General features: G+C 58.9%; 7 protein-coding genes across 8 annotated transcripts in view; 2 read left to right on the top strand and 5 right to left on the bottom strand.

Annotated features, from left to right (window-relative positions):
• SDRG_15445 (hypothetical protein) overlaps window positions 1-478 on the bottom strand; it is a gene marked incomplete at both ends in the record, with an annotated part of 5,585 nt that extends 5,107 nt beyond the window's left edge. The window contains 2 exons of the mRNA XM_008621617.1: window positions 61-359; window positions 406-478. Coding sequence (XP_008619839.1) covers window positions 61-359; window positions 406-478 — 372 coding nt within the window. The remainder of the gene's footprint in view (window positions 1-60; window positions 360-405) is intronic.
• Window positions 479-739: 261 nt separating this feature from the next.
• SDRG_15444 (hypothetical protein) lies at window positions 740-4,287 on the top strand. The gene is made up of 7 exons (XM_008621616.1): window positions 740-1,551; window positions 1,600-1,717; window positions 1,765-2,014; window positions 2,062-2,377; window positions 2,422-2,867; window positions 2,910-3,540; window positions 3,592-4,287. The coding sequence occupies exons 1-7, from the start codon at window positions 931-933 to the stop codon at window positions 4,009-4,011; spliced, it is 2,802 nt and encodes a 933-aa protein (XP_008619838.1). The 5' UTR covers window positions 740-930; the 3' UTR covers window positions 4,012-4,287.
• Window positions 4,288-5,252: 965 nt separating this feature from the next.
• On the bottom strand, window positions 5,253-6,777 carry SDRG_15443 (Atypical/RIO/RIO1 protein kinase). The gene is made up of 2 exons (XM_008621615.1): window positions 6,005-6,777; window positions 5,253-5,956 (listed from the first exon to the last, which is right to left on the bottom strand). The coding sequence occupies exons 1-2, from the start codon at window positions 6,755-6,757 to the stop codon at window positions 5,324-5,326; spliced, it is 1,386 nt and encodes a 461-aa protein (XP_008619837.1). The 5' UTR covers window positions 6,758-6,777; the 3' UTR covers window positions 5,253-5,323.
• Window positions 6,778-7,555: 778 nt separating this feature from the next.
• Window positions 7,556-7,783, bottom strand: SDRG_15442 (hypothetical protein; the record flags this gene model as incomplete). The annotated part of the gene is made up of 1 exon (XM_008621614.1): window positions 7,556-7,783. One exon carries the CDS (start codon window positions 7,781-7,783, stop codon window positions 7,556-7,558), a length of 228 nt encoding a protein of 75 aa, XP_008619836.1.
• An 828-nt stretch (window positions 7,784-8,611) lies between these two features.
• Window positions 8,612-9,198, bottom strand: SDRG_15441 (hypothetical protein). Its single transcript, XM_008621613.1, has one exon. The coding sequence runs from the start codon at window positions 9,151-9,153 to the stop codon at window positions 8,716-8,718; it is 438 nt and encodes a 145-aa protein (XP_008619835.1). The 5' UTR covers window positions 9,154-9,198; the 3' UTR covers window positions 8,612-8,715.
• A 718-nt stretch (window positions 9,199-9,916) lies between these two features.
• On the top strand, window positions 9,917-11,580 carry SDRG_15440 (hypothetical protein). The gene has a single exon (XM_008621612.1). The coding sequence runs from the start codon at window positions 10,074-10,076 to the stop codon at window positions 11,451-11,453; it is 1,380 nt and encodes a 459-aa protein (XP_008619834.1). The 5' UTR covers window positions 9,917-10,073; the 3' UTR covers window positions 11,454-11,580.
• SDRG_15439 overlaps window positions 11,431-13,901 on the bottom strand; it is a 3,064-nt gene continuing 593 nt past the window's right edge. The window contains exons 3-11 of one of the 2 annotated variants that reach the window (XM_008621611.1): window positions 13,427-13,852; window positions 13,130-13,371; window positions 12,965-13,079; window positions 12,785-12,918; window positions 12,389-12,735; window positions 12,215-12,340; window positions 12,052-12,162; window positions 11,934-12,002; window positions 11,431-11,889 (exon numbers count right to left, since the gene is read on the bottom strand). In XM_008621611.1, coding sequence (XP_008619833.1) covers window positions 11,631-11,889; window positions 11,934-12,002; window positions 12,052-12,162; window positions 12,215-12,340; window positions 12,389-12,735; window positions 12,785-12,918; window positions 12,965-13,079; window positions 13,130-13,371; window positions 13,427-13,852 — 1,829 coding nt within the window. In that variant the 3' untranslated portion in view covers window positions 11,431-11,630. Of the gene's footprint in view, window positions 11,890-11,933; window positions 12,003-12,051; window positions 12,341-12,388; window positions 12,736-12,784; window positions 12,919-12,964; window positions 13,080-13,129; window positions 13,372-13,426; window positions 13,853-13,901 lie in introns of both variants that reach the window. The other variant, XM_008621610.1, reaches the window with a different exon arrangement.

Genomic DNA, 13,901 nt, shown 5'->3' with positions numbered 1-13,901 from the left:
GTCACCAACACCGGCGTCGGTGATATCGTTGCTGTTGACGTCGGAGGACACGGCAGCGACCGCTTTGCTCTTGGTAGCAGCGTCGGTGCTGAGGCTGACATCGTCAAGCTTGGTGCCCTCGCCCGCGTCAGCGTCGGCGTCCTTGGAATCGCTGTCGTCGTTGTCGTCGTCCTCGTTGTTGTTGTCGGCACCCACCGAGTCGTTCGCGGTGGTACCGATGAGGGCCGCATCCGTCGTGTTGATTTCGTCTGCGGCTACGTTTCGGTCGAGGTGGCGCCGATCACCGCGGAGGTGGCGCTTCATAGCGTTCATCGGCTGAGCAACGTTGCGATGCTCGGGGTGCGCCAGAGCATTCGCATCTGCATGTCAAAAGTCAACCGTCGAATCATCCAAGGGGCATCGTACGCTGGGCGGCACCGAGCGACTCGTGCAAGACGACGCACAAGGCGGCGAGGGTCAACGGGTGATAAATGCGCATGGCAAAGTGGATGGAGTTTGAATTGTGAGAGGCTCGAGGCTCGCTGCTCGGGGTTGTTTCAGGCACACGGTGCGTCCCAAAAATATACGTCGTCCCGCAAGAAGCATTTGGCAGAAGAGCTGCTTGGAATTCTTGCCGCCCCTGCTAGCATAGACAGGACGGAGCGAAACGACCACTGAAACGACTGCGAAAGGCGCCAAGTGCAGTGCCACCAAGATTAGCGACCAATCGAGTCACTGGCGCCTATCTTAAGCCAGCGCACAACTGCCCAACGGGCGCCGGGCAAGCAGAGGCTCGTCGTTCGTTCTCGACTACTGACCCAGAATTCAACGTCGTGCTCCGTCGAGATTGCACTACTCACGACTCTTGCCGCTGTATCTTCTTCGGGTGCAGTGGTCCATACAGAGGTGCTGTAGGCGAGCGACCATTATTGCAGTGGTATACGCTCGAGCATGTCCAACCTCTTTGAGCGCATTTTGGTACCGGTATCGCCGAGCACGGTTGGCCACAACTTCAACAACGCAGATACTTTTAAAAGTGGTAAATATGGCAATGCCACAAATAAGTGCCTCTCGTCGTCGGATCCCACTTCTGGCAAGATGATGCGCTGCAGTGCAGTGTGGTGGACGGCGCTCGCGCTTGCTGCGTGGCGCCCGCTGGCCGCCTTTGCGCTTCGGACCAACATGCGCGAGCTCACGAGATGGACGTTCCGCAACAGCAACGGATCCATTGCGATCCTCGACGCGACAGTCCCCGGGTCGTCGCATGTACATCTTTTGTCGGCAGGCGTCATCTCCGACCCGCACCAGCGCTACAACGAGCGCGCGCTGGCATGGGTCGCCGCTGAAACGTGGCACTACGAGACGACGTTCGAGCTGCCGGCGCACCGGCCATGCCACCTCCGCGCCGCCACGATCGACGGACCTGCGACGCTCTTTGTCAACGGCGTCGAGGTCGCCGCAACGGCCAACTCGTTTCTAGCGTATGCATTCGACCTCACCGCCTACGTTCATGCGGGCAGAAACCATCTTTCATTTGTCTTCGAGCCACCGCTAGCCTACACGGCGCGCCTCGTACATCCATGCCAGCACCCTCGAGCTCTCAACTTCTCACAACTGTAGGCGGCGGCGTATCCGTACTACGTCCCGGCGACGATCAACCCCAACACGTGGGCAGAGCCAACACATCGCCCGTTTCTTCGCAAGGCAGGCAGCGACTTTGGCTGGGACTGGGGCCCCGGTACACTGGCTTCGTTGATACCGAGATGCATGATCGGCATGTACTAGCCTTTGTGCCCGTGGGACTCGCGGGTCCCGTGCACCTCGTGCTGCCGTCCGCCTGCGCCGCCCGACTCGACGAGTACACGATTGACCAGACGCACGCGCCAGACATGTCGTTTGCGCATCTGGTGTTTCGTGGCTTCATCGACGGCGTCTGCAACGACTCGGCGTTGGCACTGCATGTGCGCCTCGGTAACGTCACAGTCGCCGTGGCCGTCGCTCCGTCGACGTCGAAGCCGGCGTACCTCGAAGCGACGTATTTTGTATCTCGACCCTTGCACCACAACGACCGGCATGCTTTAGGTACACGCTTCAAAACCCCGAGTTATGGTGGCCCAAGGGCTACGGACGTCCGCACCTCTACGACGTCGAGCTCCTCTTGACGACGACGTCCGGCACTCGCCTCGATGCCCGCCGAGGCCAATTGGGCATCCGCTCGATTGTGCTCGACCAGTCGCCCGCCAACCCGACCGGCCATCACTTTCGGTTCATCATAAACGGTCGGCGCATCTTTGTACGGGGCGCCAACTGGGTGCCCTCCAACGTCTTCCCAACGCGGACGACGCACGCCACGCTCGCGCACCTCCTCACGAGTGCGAGCACCGTGCACATGAACATGGTAATTGCGTTTCTGGGGTGCGAGTTCGGATGCTCGAGGTGTAGGTGCGCGTCTGGGGCGGTGGCCGGTACGAGTCGGACGCCTTTTACTCCTTTTGCGACGCCCACGGCCTCCTCGTGTGGCAAGAGCTCATGTTTGCCTGCGCCGCGTACCCGCGGGACGCGTCCTTTCTCAAAACCGTGGCGGACGAGGTGCGCTACCAAGTCCGGCGCCTGAAAAAGTTCACGAGCCTCGTGGTCTGGGGCGGCAACAACGAGAACGAGTCGATCATGGACCAGTTTGCCAACGGGTGGTTCCTTCCCGACGGCAACGTCTTCAACCGCGACCGCGCCGTCACCGACTATGTCAAGGTGTTTGTCGACACGGTGGCGCCGATCGTCTTGACCGCCGACCCCGGGCGTCCGTTTCTCGACTCGTCTCCATCCAACGGCGTTCTGAGCACGTCGCCGTACGTCAAGCGCTGGGAGAATACGTCTTCGGTCGACGACGGGTAGGACCACGCGCTACAGACACGTCATAACGCTTCGTCTAGTGACGTCCACTACTACAACGTTGTCCGCGACTGCATGGACTGGACGCAGTACCCGGCGGCGCGCTTCGTCTCGGAGTTTGGTTTTCAATCGATGCCGTCGGCGGCGGCGTGGGCGACGGTCACCGACGCAAGCGACTGGGCGACGATCGACGCCATGCACGCGATGCTGGCCTTTCGCCAGCGGTCGCCCAACGGCACGGAGCACATTCAGCACCAACTCGACTTGCATTTTGCCTCGCTACCCACGACTGGATCCGTGGCCGAGCGGCTACGGGCGTACACGTGGCTCACGCAGGTGCAGCAAGGGCTGTGTTATGCAACGGCCATTGGCACGTGGCGGCGCCTTGGGGCGACCGGCGTGCTCTACTGGCAGCTCAACGACGTCTGGGTCGGCCCGAGCTGGTCGAGCATCGACGTCCACGGGCACTGGAAGGCGCTCCATGCGATGGTCCGCGCCCCGTTTGCGCCCCAAGCGACGATCGTCCACGAAGATGCGACTACCGGTAGCATCTCGGCGACGATCGTGAGCGATGTCAACGCAACCGTGGTGGTGCACATCTCGCTCTATCGATTTGCGGCTGCCGCCACTGCGCTGAAGGTCCTTGACACGACCGTAGCCGTGGATTCCGAGGTACGTACGGCGTCTGATATTACTAGAATGTGAGCTCATGATGATGCGTAGTCGGCAGTCGTGGCGTGGCATGTCGAGAGCGTGACGGACCTCTTAGCGGCCCACGACTGCGACCGCGCGGCTTGCTTTCTAACGGTCGCCAGCCCGTCGCTGGACGACGAGGTATATCACTTTTTCCGCCCGTTCAAGGACCTCCCGCTGCTGCCGGCCGTCGTTGCCACGACGATTGTCGAGGCCAATGTGACGTCGTGGTCGTTCCAAGTCTCGTGCGTCTCGGGGCATCCTGCACTGTTTGTGACACTCGAGACCGCGGTCGTCGGGCAGTGGAGCGCCAACGTGTTGCACCTGCGCCCGGGCAGCTCGCGTCTGGTGACGTTTTGGCCGGCGACGCCGACGCCCCTCGCACCGGTGACGACGACGCATCTTTTTGACGCGTATACGCCAAGTGCCCACGAGACGAGTGCTGCCTAAGCCGTAGAAAAGTTTCAAGTCGCCATATTGATACAATCGACTCTTTTGCCTTGAGTTTCTCGTGGCTCATATCCCGCGTTTTCGCTGACATGCGGCGTTGACTTGAACCTCGGCGGTCTCGGCCGCTCGTGACAAAAGGTCATGCGGCTCTTCCATCTCTTGTTCGTCGTCCGAAGCGGCAAGTTGTTTGAAGATGCAAGTGCTCCATCGTCATGAGCATGTTGCTAGTAGACAACTACATGACATACAAGGAAATCAAATCTTGTTGATGTCTTCTTGAGGATCGAAGATGTACGATCAAGCGAGGTCCGAGGGCACGTCGTCCCTATATCGCCTGAGGAGATCGTTCGAAGATGACGTCCTCGGTTTGGGGCGCTTGGACATTTTGAACTTCGCAGTCAGTCCAAGTTGAAAGTGCACGCCACCACCCAACCGTATACATTCTCGGAGGTCTCGAGATTGGATTTCAGAGGCCTTCTGCTCACTTGTCGGAGGCATAGTACCCAGGCGGCCTGGGCATTTCTGCACCTGGCGGGCCGGTCGGTAGAGAATGCAGCCGCAAGGTATCGCGGCAACCTCTGGTACGTGGACGCAGTTGGGCCCGATGCCTGAACGACGGTCTTTGATTGGCTGAGCTGTTTTTATTGAGCAAATCACAGCCCGCCTGGGATACTATTCTAGCCAATGGCATCGCTCGAGAAATGGCAATCTTGTTCCTGGATGCCGCTGCAGGAAGAGGCTAGGAAGGACGCCAAGACCAAGAGATGTATGCTGAGAAGGTGACGCCAAGGCCGCTGGCATTGATAGCTGCAAGAGATAAAATAACCCTTGATAGCAGGTCCGTACTTTGTCCCTTGCTTGAGCCGTTTGTGCAGGCCCTGTCGTCTTGCACAGCCCGTTGCAAGCCAACGCCACCACATCTTATGAGACGGCATCGAATCGCCACCGTGTCTCGTGCCAAGTCACACCCGTTTCTCATTGGATTGGTGCTTGCAACGCGCCCCAGCGCGATGGCGACACCGAGGCACGACGCCACGACTAAGTTGGCTGGGACGCTAGAGCAGGTCATGCAGCTCTGGGGTGAACGCCACCTCCATTTCTTGTTGCGTCAAGTGTACTATAGGTGTACATAGCCTGGTTTCTTCAGTTCAAACTGTCGGCTCGGACAAGGCAGCAACGCGAAGCACCTTCGAGTAGTCAACCGGAGTGCCATTGTACTGGCTTTTGGAAAACAGTACTAGTACGGTGCGGCAAGAGCTCGCGGGGAGTGTTTACATCCGACGATATATATGTATCAAGTCCAAAAATGAATCTACTTTTTCTTTTGCTTGGAGAGCTTCTTGTGGCGCTTCTTGACGTGCTTGGGGATCTTGGACGCGCGCTTCTCGCGCTTCTCTTCTTTGACGCGGTTCTTGTTGGCCTTGAGCTCGGCGCGCTCGGCGGCCTTGGCCTGCTCGCGGGCTTCGCGCCGCTCCTGTCGGAACGCCATGCGCTGCTTGTACATTTCCTCCGTCTCCTCTTCGTCCGTTTCTTCGTCATCTTCCGAGTCATCGTCCGAGTCGTCATCATCGTCGTCCGAGTCGTCATCGTCGTCGTCCGAGTCGTCAAGCGCATCCATATCGAGCTCGTCGACGTTGAGGAGGTCCATGAGGCGCGGCTGCGAGACCTCGAGGCGCGAAATCGCAGCCGACAATGTCTTCTCCATGCGGCCTTCGGCGTACGCAAGCTGATCGCGCTCCGAGTTGAGCACTTGGCCGAGCGACGACGGGATAAAGGTCTGCATGAAGACAGCTTCTTCGACCTGCTGCTCGTTCGTCTTGGTCGTCGGGCGGTCCTCAACCTGGACTTGGATCATATCGAGCATCGCATCGACCTGCTCGTCGTTGAGTTGCCGGGGGTCCGTCACAAACTCAAAGAGCTCCTTTGTTGACATCGGGTCGAGGCCCTACGCGACAAAGTATGAGAAAAGACTGTCAGACCATCGTGAACGTACGCTCTTCTGGAAGAAGTCGGTGATGTTTTTGCAGTCCTTGCGGAGAAACTCGCTCGCGCACGGGTGCTCGTGCTCGACACTCTGCGAGACATCGATAAAGTAGAGCTTGCTCTGGAAGTAGAGCAAGTTGTACTCGGAGAGATCACCGTGCACGAGCTTGCACACTTGGTACATGACGCGCATCGTCTTGACGCACGAAATGTACACAGAGCGCAATTGCGACTCGGAGAGACGCGCGTCCTTGAGGCGCGGCGCCGCCCACCCGTCAATACCAATGAACGTCATGAGGAGCACGTGCGACCGCAGCATGATCGGGTCCGGGCAGTAGATGCCGGCGTCCTTGAGGCGCTTCAAGTTGCGCATCTCCTTTTCGGCCCAGAGCTTGACCATCTTGCGTGGGTTGGACTTGCAGTAGCCGTGGCGGAAGCGGAACTCACCGGAGACGTACTTGTCGCGGTCCTTGAAGACGAGGATGGCCGTCTTGTAGACCTTGATCGCGCCTTCGCCACCGGCGCCGAGGCGTGCGTGGTACACATTAGCTTCCTTGCCCGTCGAGAGACAGCCGTTGATCTCGGTCACGACACCTTGGTTGAGCATGCGGTAGAGCATCATGCGCGTGCGCGGGTCGAGCACCTGCTCGGACGTAGCGCGGTCATCGCGGCCCGTGTGCTTGATACGGCCGCTCTCTTCGTTGCGCAGCGACTGCGCGAGCTGGTTGGACGCCGACTTGGAGAGCTTCCCTTCGTAGTCCATCGCGGCAAATTGCACTTTCCACCAACCAGTGTACACTTCCAATCACCCGCGCACCAATCAGCATCGAGATACTCTAAACATACATATTTTGAACCGAATAAACTATAAGAGGTTCCTCTCTCCCCATCATCATGCAAAGCGTTCGGACGCGGTGGGTTTTCACGCCACAATTGACGAATTCGCTCACAAGACGGACTTTTACATGTGGTCAATTGCTGTTTTGGGCTATGTTTCTTGCGCGGTAGTGATTCGGTCCTTCGTTTTTGCTCTGCATGTTCTTCATTTGTCGAGGAGAATTGACATTTCGTCAGTCTACGAGAACTTGCCAGGCCATACCACTTGCCCTATCCCACGAGAAGCAATGTCGTAGATCATGGTCGTAGATGTATCAACAAGCTTCGACTATAGTTTCGTCAGTGAGGCCGCTTGCATCGGCGATAAGAACTGAGAGTCTTAAACTGCCGCTAAACATCAGCAAGGGTCGTTTGCCGAATGTTGTGGCTCCATTTGGCGTGCTCTTTGCTGATGTGAATGTACCCAGCATGTTGTGTTCGTTGGCTCCTTGTCTATGATGGACTACGTAGACATCGTAGCCATTGAGATGAGCTTGGAGGCGAGCGCATCGTTCGATATGCATGGCGTCCTGCACGCAAAGTGTCAAGACGAGAATGGGTGACATCATGACTCGATTGATACATAAATAGATACAAACAGAAACGTGGTGTCAAGCGCGTATGGGGCGGTAGCTGCTATCGGGGCGATCTTGCATACGGCGCTGCATCGCTTGATACGAGTTGTTCAGATGCGGACGTACACCTGCGTCGACTGGAGCTGGCTCATGGGGACGTCGAGAGCCATGTCGAGCATCCACGCGCCGAGCGACGAAGCCTCTTTCACTTGGTGCAGCGCGTCGTCGGACGAGACCCACTGGCCGTCCATGCTTTCGGTCATCGGCGCCTCAATAGAGGGAGCGCCAAACTGCACCGGCGAGGTCGCGCAGACGTCAAAGGTAATAGGCGAGTTCATGGTCGATGGCAAATTGAATAATGAGCCATCGCAACAATCAGCGCGATCGTCTTCGTCCGAGCCATCTTGATACACCGATACTCTGATATCATCCGGATACTGATACAAATGGCAAGCTTCCGGTAATGCATCGATCTATCAGCTGCGTGTCGCGCGCTGTGTCGCGTAGCCTTTCCAGTCGCGCACAGAGGGGCCACGCACAAAAGTAAGCGCGAGCGCGCCACAGATACTTCTGTACACGTGATTTCCCACCGCCGTTAGTTGGTGGTTCATTGTCTCGTCGACGCTTATTTGGCAAAACGAGCGTGCGGTGATCTGCGCTCCAGCACTTCGTATCAAGCGCAAGCTGCTCGTGTCCATGCAAATGCACGCACATCCGCTTCCGTGGAGCCTACAGTGTACTCCAATGCCGTCTGCATGCGCTTGACTTGCTTGCGTTGCGCCGAGAGGTACTTAAGCTGCCGCTTCGGTGCACCCTCTAAATTCCAGAGCTAAGAATCGGTCGCTGTACAAGCACCAGAGCGCAAGACCGAGCGCTACGGAGCCATCAAGGTGCGTTGGAGTATGGTTGCGATGTCAGCCTTGGCCCAACGACGCGGCTGGCCAAACTAGCTGTAGCTGGCTTATATTCGCCGCTACTGCGCGCATCGTCGTCGACCGAGAGGCCATTGCACTCGAAAAGGACAGTCTCTCGCAACGGCAGTCTCCATCGATCTCGCGACCAGAAGGGCCTCGGCACATTGCGCGATGTGGCGAGAAGCGCCCACGTCGCAACGAACGCGCAGCCTGAATTCAAGCAGCTGCGCACACCCATGGCTGGTCCATCTACGGTACGCGTGCTCTTCGGACGTGCAGTCTGCGAGAGCGACGATGACGCAGATCCAACTTTTCATTGACGTCAATGCTACAATAAATACAACCTTGCCTAGCGCTCAGTCGTCATTGGCGGTTGCCTTCGCGGGCTTTGGTCGATGCGACGTGGTGGCTGCCGTCGGCGACAACGGCGCGGAGCTCGACACGCCCGTGTCATTGGCGAGCTTTTGTCGGTACGCGTCTAGCATCTCGAGCTGGCGCATCTCGTCGTCGTTAAAGTCCTCGATCGTCGTCGAGGCCTCCAAGTGATGCAGCTCATCGTCGTCGTCGCCGTCCAGCGTGCGTCCGAGGGCGAACTCCTTCTCCTCCATCTCGAGGTCCTTGCTGATGGCCTCGTACTGGGACTTGTGCTTGCGGCCACAGCAGCATTTGCAGAGGATGCAGAAGAGGAAGATGAGCACCGCGCTCGTCCCGGCAGCGACGCCCGCCAGCGCCCACGTCGGCAGCTCCTCGGCGCGGGCGCGGACCTGCGCTTCGACGTCGTCCCAGGTCGTCATCCACTCAGTCGTGCTTGGAAACCAAGATGTCTCCGGAGCGCCACGTTGTGCGATCGTTTATTTTATCATTCGATCGCTGTATTCACAATCCCAAACATCGATTTTATTAAATTTGGCCTCGTACATATTGTACGCTCTTGCCGTACGTCTTTGCATACAAAGAACAAGTGCAATAAACATACGAGACATGGCCGTACATCACGTACGCTTCAACATTACATCCCAAATGTCGCGCTGGTGATTGGCTGAAACGAAGATTTGATCCAGTTTGTTACACAACACTGTTTTAAACACGATCTTGTCTTTATCGCCGTGTGGGGACAATAGGCGCCGGATCTTGGTCCTCTGTTGACGGCCAGGCGAGAGGCGCGACGCGTCATTGGCGTCGCTACACCTCGAAGAAGGATCATCCTTTATGCAGTCAACTCAATCCAGCGTTGAAACTCGTGTATTTTACACTGTACATCACATTCGGCAAGGTCTATACGACGTCGCTTGCTTTACAGTATACTCTCGGTCCACCACAAAGCCGCGTTGAAAGCTAGCGCATAAACCATGGGTGCAATGTAGCGTAGCTCGAAGCGATGGCTACGCGCCGCCTTGGCGGTAAACGACACGTTGCTCGCGCGGCGCGTCCGTAACGGACGTCGCCCATTTTGTCACGCTCGCCACTGCACACGCCTCGGTAGGCCGCGTGGCGTCCACCATGCCAAACCCGTCAATGGTGTACATCAGCGGTTGCTGTACGTGCCTTCTCTAGCGCGGTCGTGCGCTCATGGACCTCGTTGGCGCCGACCGCTGGTGGTTCCGACAGCCCGAAAGATCGCGTGTATGAAATCGAAAGCAACAGTGTATAAAACAAATCCCAGTCAATTTGGCCTTTTTCCCCATTCGAGCATTTTCGTCGTCTTGGCTGCATCATGAGTCAGTTTGTCCGTGCGTCCAAGTACCGCCATGTGTACATGGAGCCTGCGAAGATCGAGAAGAGCTACACCAACCTGCGCCTGGCGACGGCAACGGGCGAGCAGAACTACATCAAGGGTAACACCAAGTTCTTCGCCGTGGCCATCCAGGCCGGCGGCGGCGCGTTCGCGGTCGTGCCCTACGAGAAGGTCGGCAAGTTCGACCCGGACTTCCCGCTCATTGGCGGCCACCGTGGCGCGATCATGGACTTTGACTTTAACCCGTTCCACGAGCACCTCATTGCATCGGCGTCCGACGATACGACGTTGAAGGTGTGGGGCATCCCGGAAGGCGGCCTCACCGAGACGATGACCGAGCCGCTCGTCGACTTGACGGGCCACGGCCGCAAGGTCACGCTCACGTACTTCCACCCGACGGCCTCGAACGTCTTGGCCTCGACGTCGGCGGATTACACGGTGCGCCTCTGGGACATTGAGAAGGGGTCGCAGATCGTCAACATGGAGCACAACACGGAGAACCTCGTCCAGGACATGGCGTGGAACTGGACGGGCTCGACGCTCGCGACGACGTGCAAGGACAAGGTCGTCCGCCTCTACGATGCGCGCTCGGGCCAGGTCTCGGCGCAGAAGGAGAACGCGCACGAGGGCAGCAAGAGTGTCAAGCTCACGTTCCTCGGCGAGAAGGACCTCTTTGCGACCGTCGGCTTTAGCCGCCAGTCGCAGCGCCGCCTCAAGGTCTGGGACCCGCGCAAGCTCGATAAGGAGCTCAAGAAGATTGACATTGACCAAGCCGCCGGTGTCATCATGCCCTTCTTCGACGCCGACACCAACATCTTGTACTTGTGCGGCAAGGGCGACGGCAACATCCGCTACTACGAGATGAACGACGCCGACCCGTTTGCGTACCCGCTCAACGAGTACCGCTCGACGGTCGCTGCCCGTGGTATGGCCATGATCCCCAAGCGCGGCTGCGACATCATGTCGTGCGAGACGACGCGCCTCCTCAAGCTCACGACGAACGCGGTCGAGCCCCTCCACGTGTACGTGCCGCGCAAGTCGGACGCGTTCCAGGACGACATCTACCCGGACACGTACGCTGGCGTGCCGTCGCACACGGCCGACGAATGGCTCGCTGGCTCGGAGAAGGGCCCAGTGCTCAGCTCGCTCAACCCGCACACGTTTGGCGAGATCACGTCGCACGGCAAGGAAGGCACGGCCGCGGCCCGCCCGACGCGCGTCACCCGGACGCCGTCCTCGACCGCGGCCCCGGCCTCGTCGGGCAAGTCGGCGGCGGCGCTTCAGGCCGAGCTTGACGCGGCGAACGCGCGCATCGCCGAACTTGAAGCCAAGTTGACGGCGGCCAACATCGACTTTTAGATGAGGAAATTTAATGCTAATGAAAAACAGGGGCGGCTGCATTGCCATCGCAGCACCAGCGAGTCCTCCTGGCGACGACCAGAATCACCGAAACACTTTCTGGAGCCAGCACGCGCCACGTCATCGCCGAGTCTAAAAACACGCAACTGCAACCAGCAACCGAGCAGAAGCAAGCAATTAGTAAAGCAGACGGTCGGCGTCCAACGTCCACGAGAGAATGTCGTGGACCTGCCACGCTGCGGCGCCGGTCGCGGCCGTAAACCCCACATACGCGCGCCCGCCCATGCCCAGCTGCAACGTAGCCTCGAGGTGCAGTGGGACGCTGAGTACGTCGAGGCCGTCGAGGGTGATCGCAAGGCACCCGAGACCCAGCGTGTTCCAGTGCGGGAGCAGCTGCGACACGTACGCCGACGGCTGAAAGTGTGGCGCAAACGCCCTACCAAAGTAGCTAAGTCGCTATGTCTTGGGCGCAGTGACAACATGTCGGTCGTGAGCCATGGCGTGTACGTGATGGTCACGACGTGGCTGCCGTCCGTGAGATCGGGGATCCTGCAGCACATAGAGTGGGAGCCTGCAATGCGCGGTCCAACGCACGTACGCGGTCGTAGCGCCGAGCGAGAAGGCATGGTGGGCCGAGTTCGGCGATGAAAACCCCCGCGTCTGGACGCTTACGTGGTTTTCGTAAGCGTCGGCGAGGTCGTCGTTGTACCTGCGTACATACTACCTAAGTCATCCATTCGCGACGAGTTGCAGCCACCGACCACGTGTCAAACTCGACACTCAGCGCGTTCTCGAGGCCCGCATAGCCCAGTCCCGCGCCGCCCCGTCCCACAACCGAGGTATTGACGCCTTGGAGCACAAAGGCGAGACCGTCACCGCCCCGCGATCTGCATACCACCATGCTAAACTTGACAGTGCGAGTACGACAACAGTACCGGCAGTGGGTCGACACGTCGTCCATAAACCTGCAGTGGAACGACGGGTTGGAAATGCGGAGCGCAAAGGTCGTCGAGAAGCCTTCGCTCACCGTCATGGGCCGAGGATACCACGCTGCCCCCGTCAAATACGGCGCTGAGCCCGTGAGGCGCAACGCAGGCCCGCACGGCGGAAGAGGCAAGACAGCTGGTGGCACAGTGACAGCGCTACTGTTGCGGATCGTCGTCAGCGACGCTGTCGGTGAGCTTCGGGTCGTTGCCAGTGGCAGCGCCGCGCACGTGAGGTAGCACGCATTGGTGCTCGCGAGGATGTCGCAACAGACGCTAGTGCTGTTGCAATTTTGCACCTTCGTAGTACCAGCCTCGATAACGATGCAGTAACAACCAGGAGCGTACGTTGGCGTGGCCGAGGAGCACGAGGCCAAACGCGCCTTGGCCGCCCGCGTCGCCCGTGGGCCCTAGCGTCGTGTGCGGATACGTGGCCGAGTTGTTGAGAATCGCTGCCGCCGAGAAGCTAGAGAACGCAATGTCTACGCACCGCCACCAGTGGTATACTCTAACAAAAGCATCGTATACCGTGAAGGAGCGTGCGCACCGCCGGGCCAGCCACCGGCGACGGGCCGCCTATGACAGCCGTGCCGTCCACGGCCCGGCGCCCGTACTGATCCACATCTTGCCATAGCGCCGTGCGCTGCCTCATACGTGTGAGCACAACCAGTCGTCGCTATGCGTCGTGTGTACTTGGTTCTCGACAAGGGCTGTCACGGTGACATTGTACGTGGTGTTGGCGGCCAACGGCCGAATCGTCGTTGTCGTGACATTCCCGACGACCGCGGATGCGGTGGCGGTGCCGTCGGTCCACGCCACCATATACCCAGTCGTCGTCAGGCTCTGCCAAACGTCGCTCGGCGGGGCCCACGTCACGTCCATCGCGTGGGCTGCCACGTTGGAGAGCGTCGGTGCTTGTGTTAGCGTCACGGGCTCTAGTGATCATGAAAAGGATTGGTGTAGGATGTATCGAGAGACGGTGATGCGAACGTGCATATGTGACGAAGCGGCCGTCGACGCGCAGCCCGCGGAACGCTTCGTTGATGACGGTCACGACTGCCGGGTTGGGTGCATCGAGCGCGTTGGGCGGCAACGTACATAGCAGCACCTCTTCCTCAAATGTATCCGAGGCGAGCATCGGCGCAAGGAGTGTCGATGGCCCACGGCACGGCTGGCCGTTGATCTGCACGATGGAGTTGTCGCCAAAGTGGCGGCCTTGGATCGCGATCGTGTCGTTGGCCATGCAGTTGTACGTTGTCGCATACGGTAGCGAGAGGCGGCCAAAGAGAGATGTAAAGCGAGGGTGCACACCGTTGGTCTTGGTCATCTGCAGCGTCACGTTGGCCACGGGCGTCGTGAGCGCGCTCGTCGCAAAGTACTGGTCGATGCAACCGCGCACCTTGGTGATGGTCGGTGCTAATAGCAATGCTCCACCTCAGCCTTATCAATAACGGCGTCGTACCTT

Source organism: Saprolegnia diclina (assembly GCF_000281045.1).
Source record: "Saprolegnia diclina VS20 unplaced genomic scaffold supercont1.92, whole genome shotgun sequence".
NCBI classification, from domain to species: Eukaryota; Oomycota; class Saprolegniomycetes; order Saprolegniales; family Saprolegniaceae; genus Saprolegnia; species Saprolegnia diclina.
This window is presented reverse-complemented; position numbering and strand designations above follow the sequence as displayed.

Coding starts and splice junctions, on each gene's coding strand:
- SDRG_15444 (XM_008621616.1), top strand. CDS start 931: ATGTCCAACCTCTTTGAGCGCATTTTGGTACCGGTATCGCCGAGCACG. Junction 2,378..2,421: donor GCACCGTGCACATGAACATG/GTAATTGCGTTT, acceptor CTCGAGGTGTAG/GTGCGCGTCTGGGGCGGTGG. Junction 2,868..2,909: donor ACGTCTTCGGTCGACGACGG/GTAGGACCACGC, acceptor CGCTTCGTCTAG/TGACGTCCACTACTACAACG.
- SDRG_15443 (XM_008621615.1), bottom strand. CDS start 6,757: ATGGACTACGAAGGGAAGCTCTCCAAGTCGGCGTCCAACCAGCTCGCG. Junction 5,957..6,004: donor CCGACTTCTTCCAGAAGAGC/GTACGTTCACGA, acceptor TTTGTCGCGTAG/GGCCTCGACCCGATGTCAAC.
- SDRG_15441 (XM_008621613.1), bottom strand. CDS start 9,153: ATGACGACCTGGGACGACGTCGAAGCGCAGGTCCGCGCCCGCGCCGAG.
- SDRG_15440 (XM_008621612.1), top strand. CDS start 10,074: ATGAGTCAGTTTGTCCGTGCGTCCAAGTACCGCCATGTGTACATGGAG.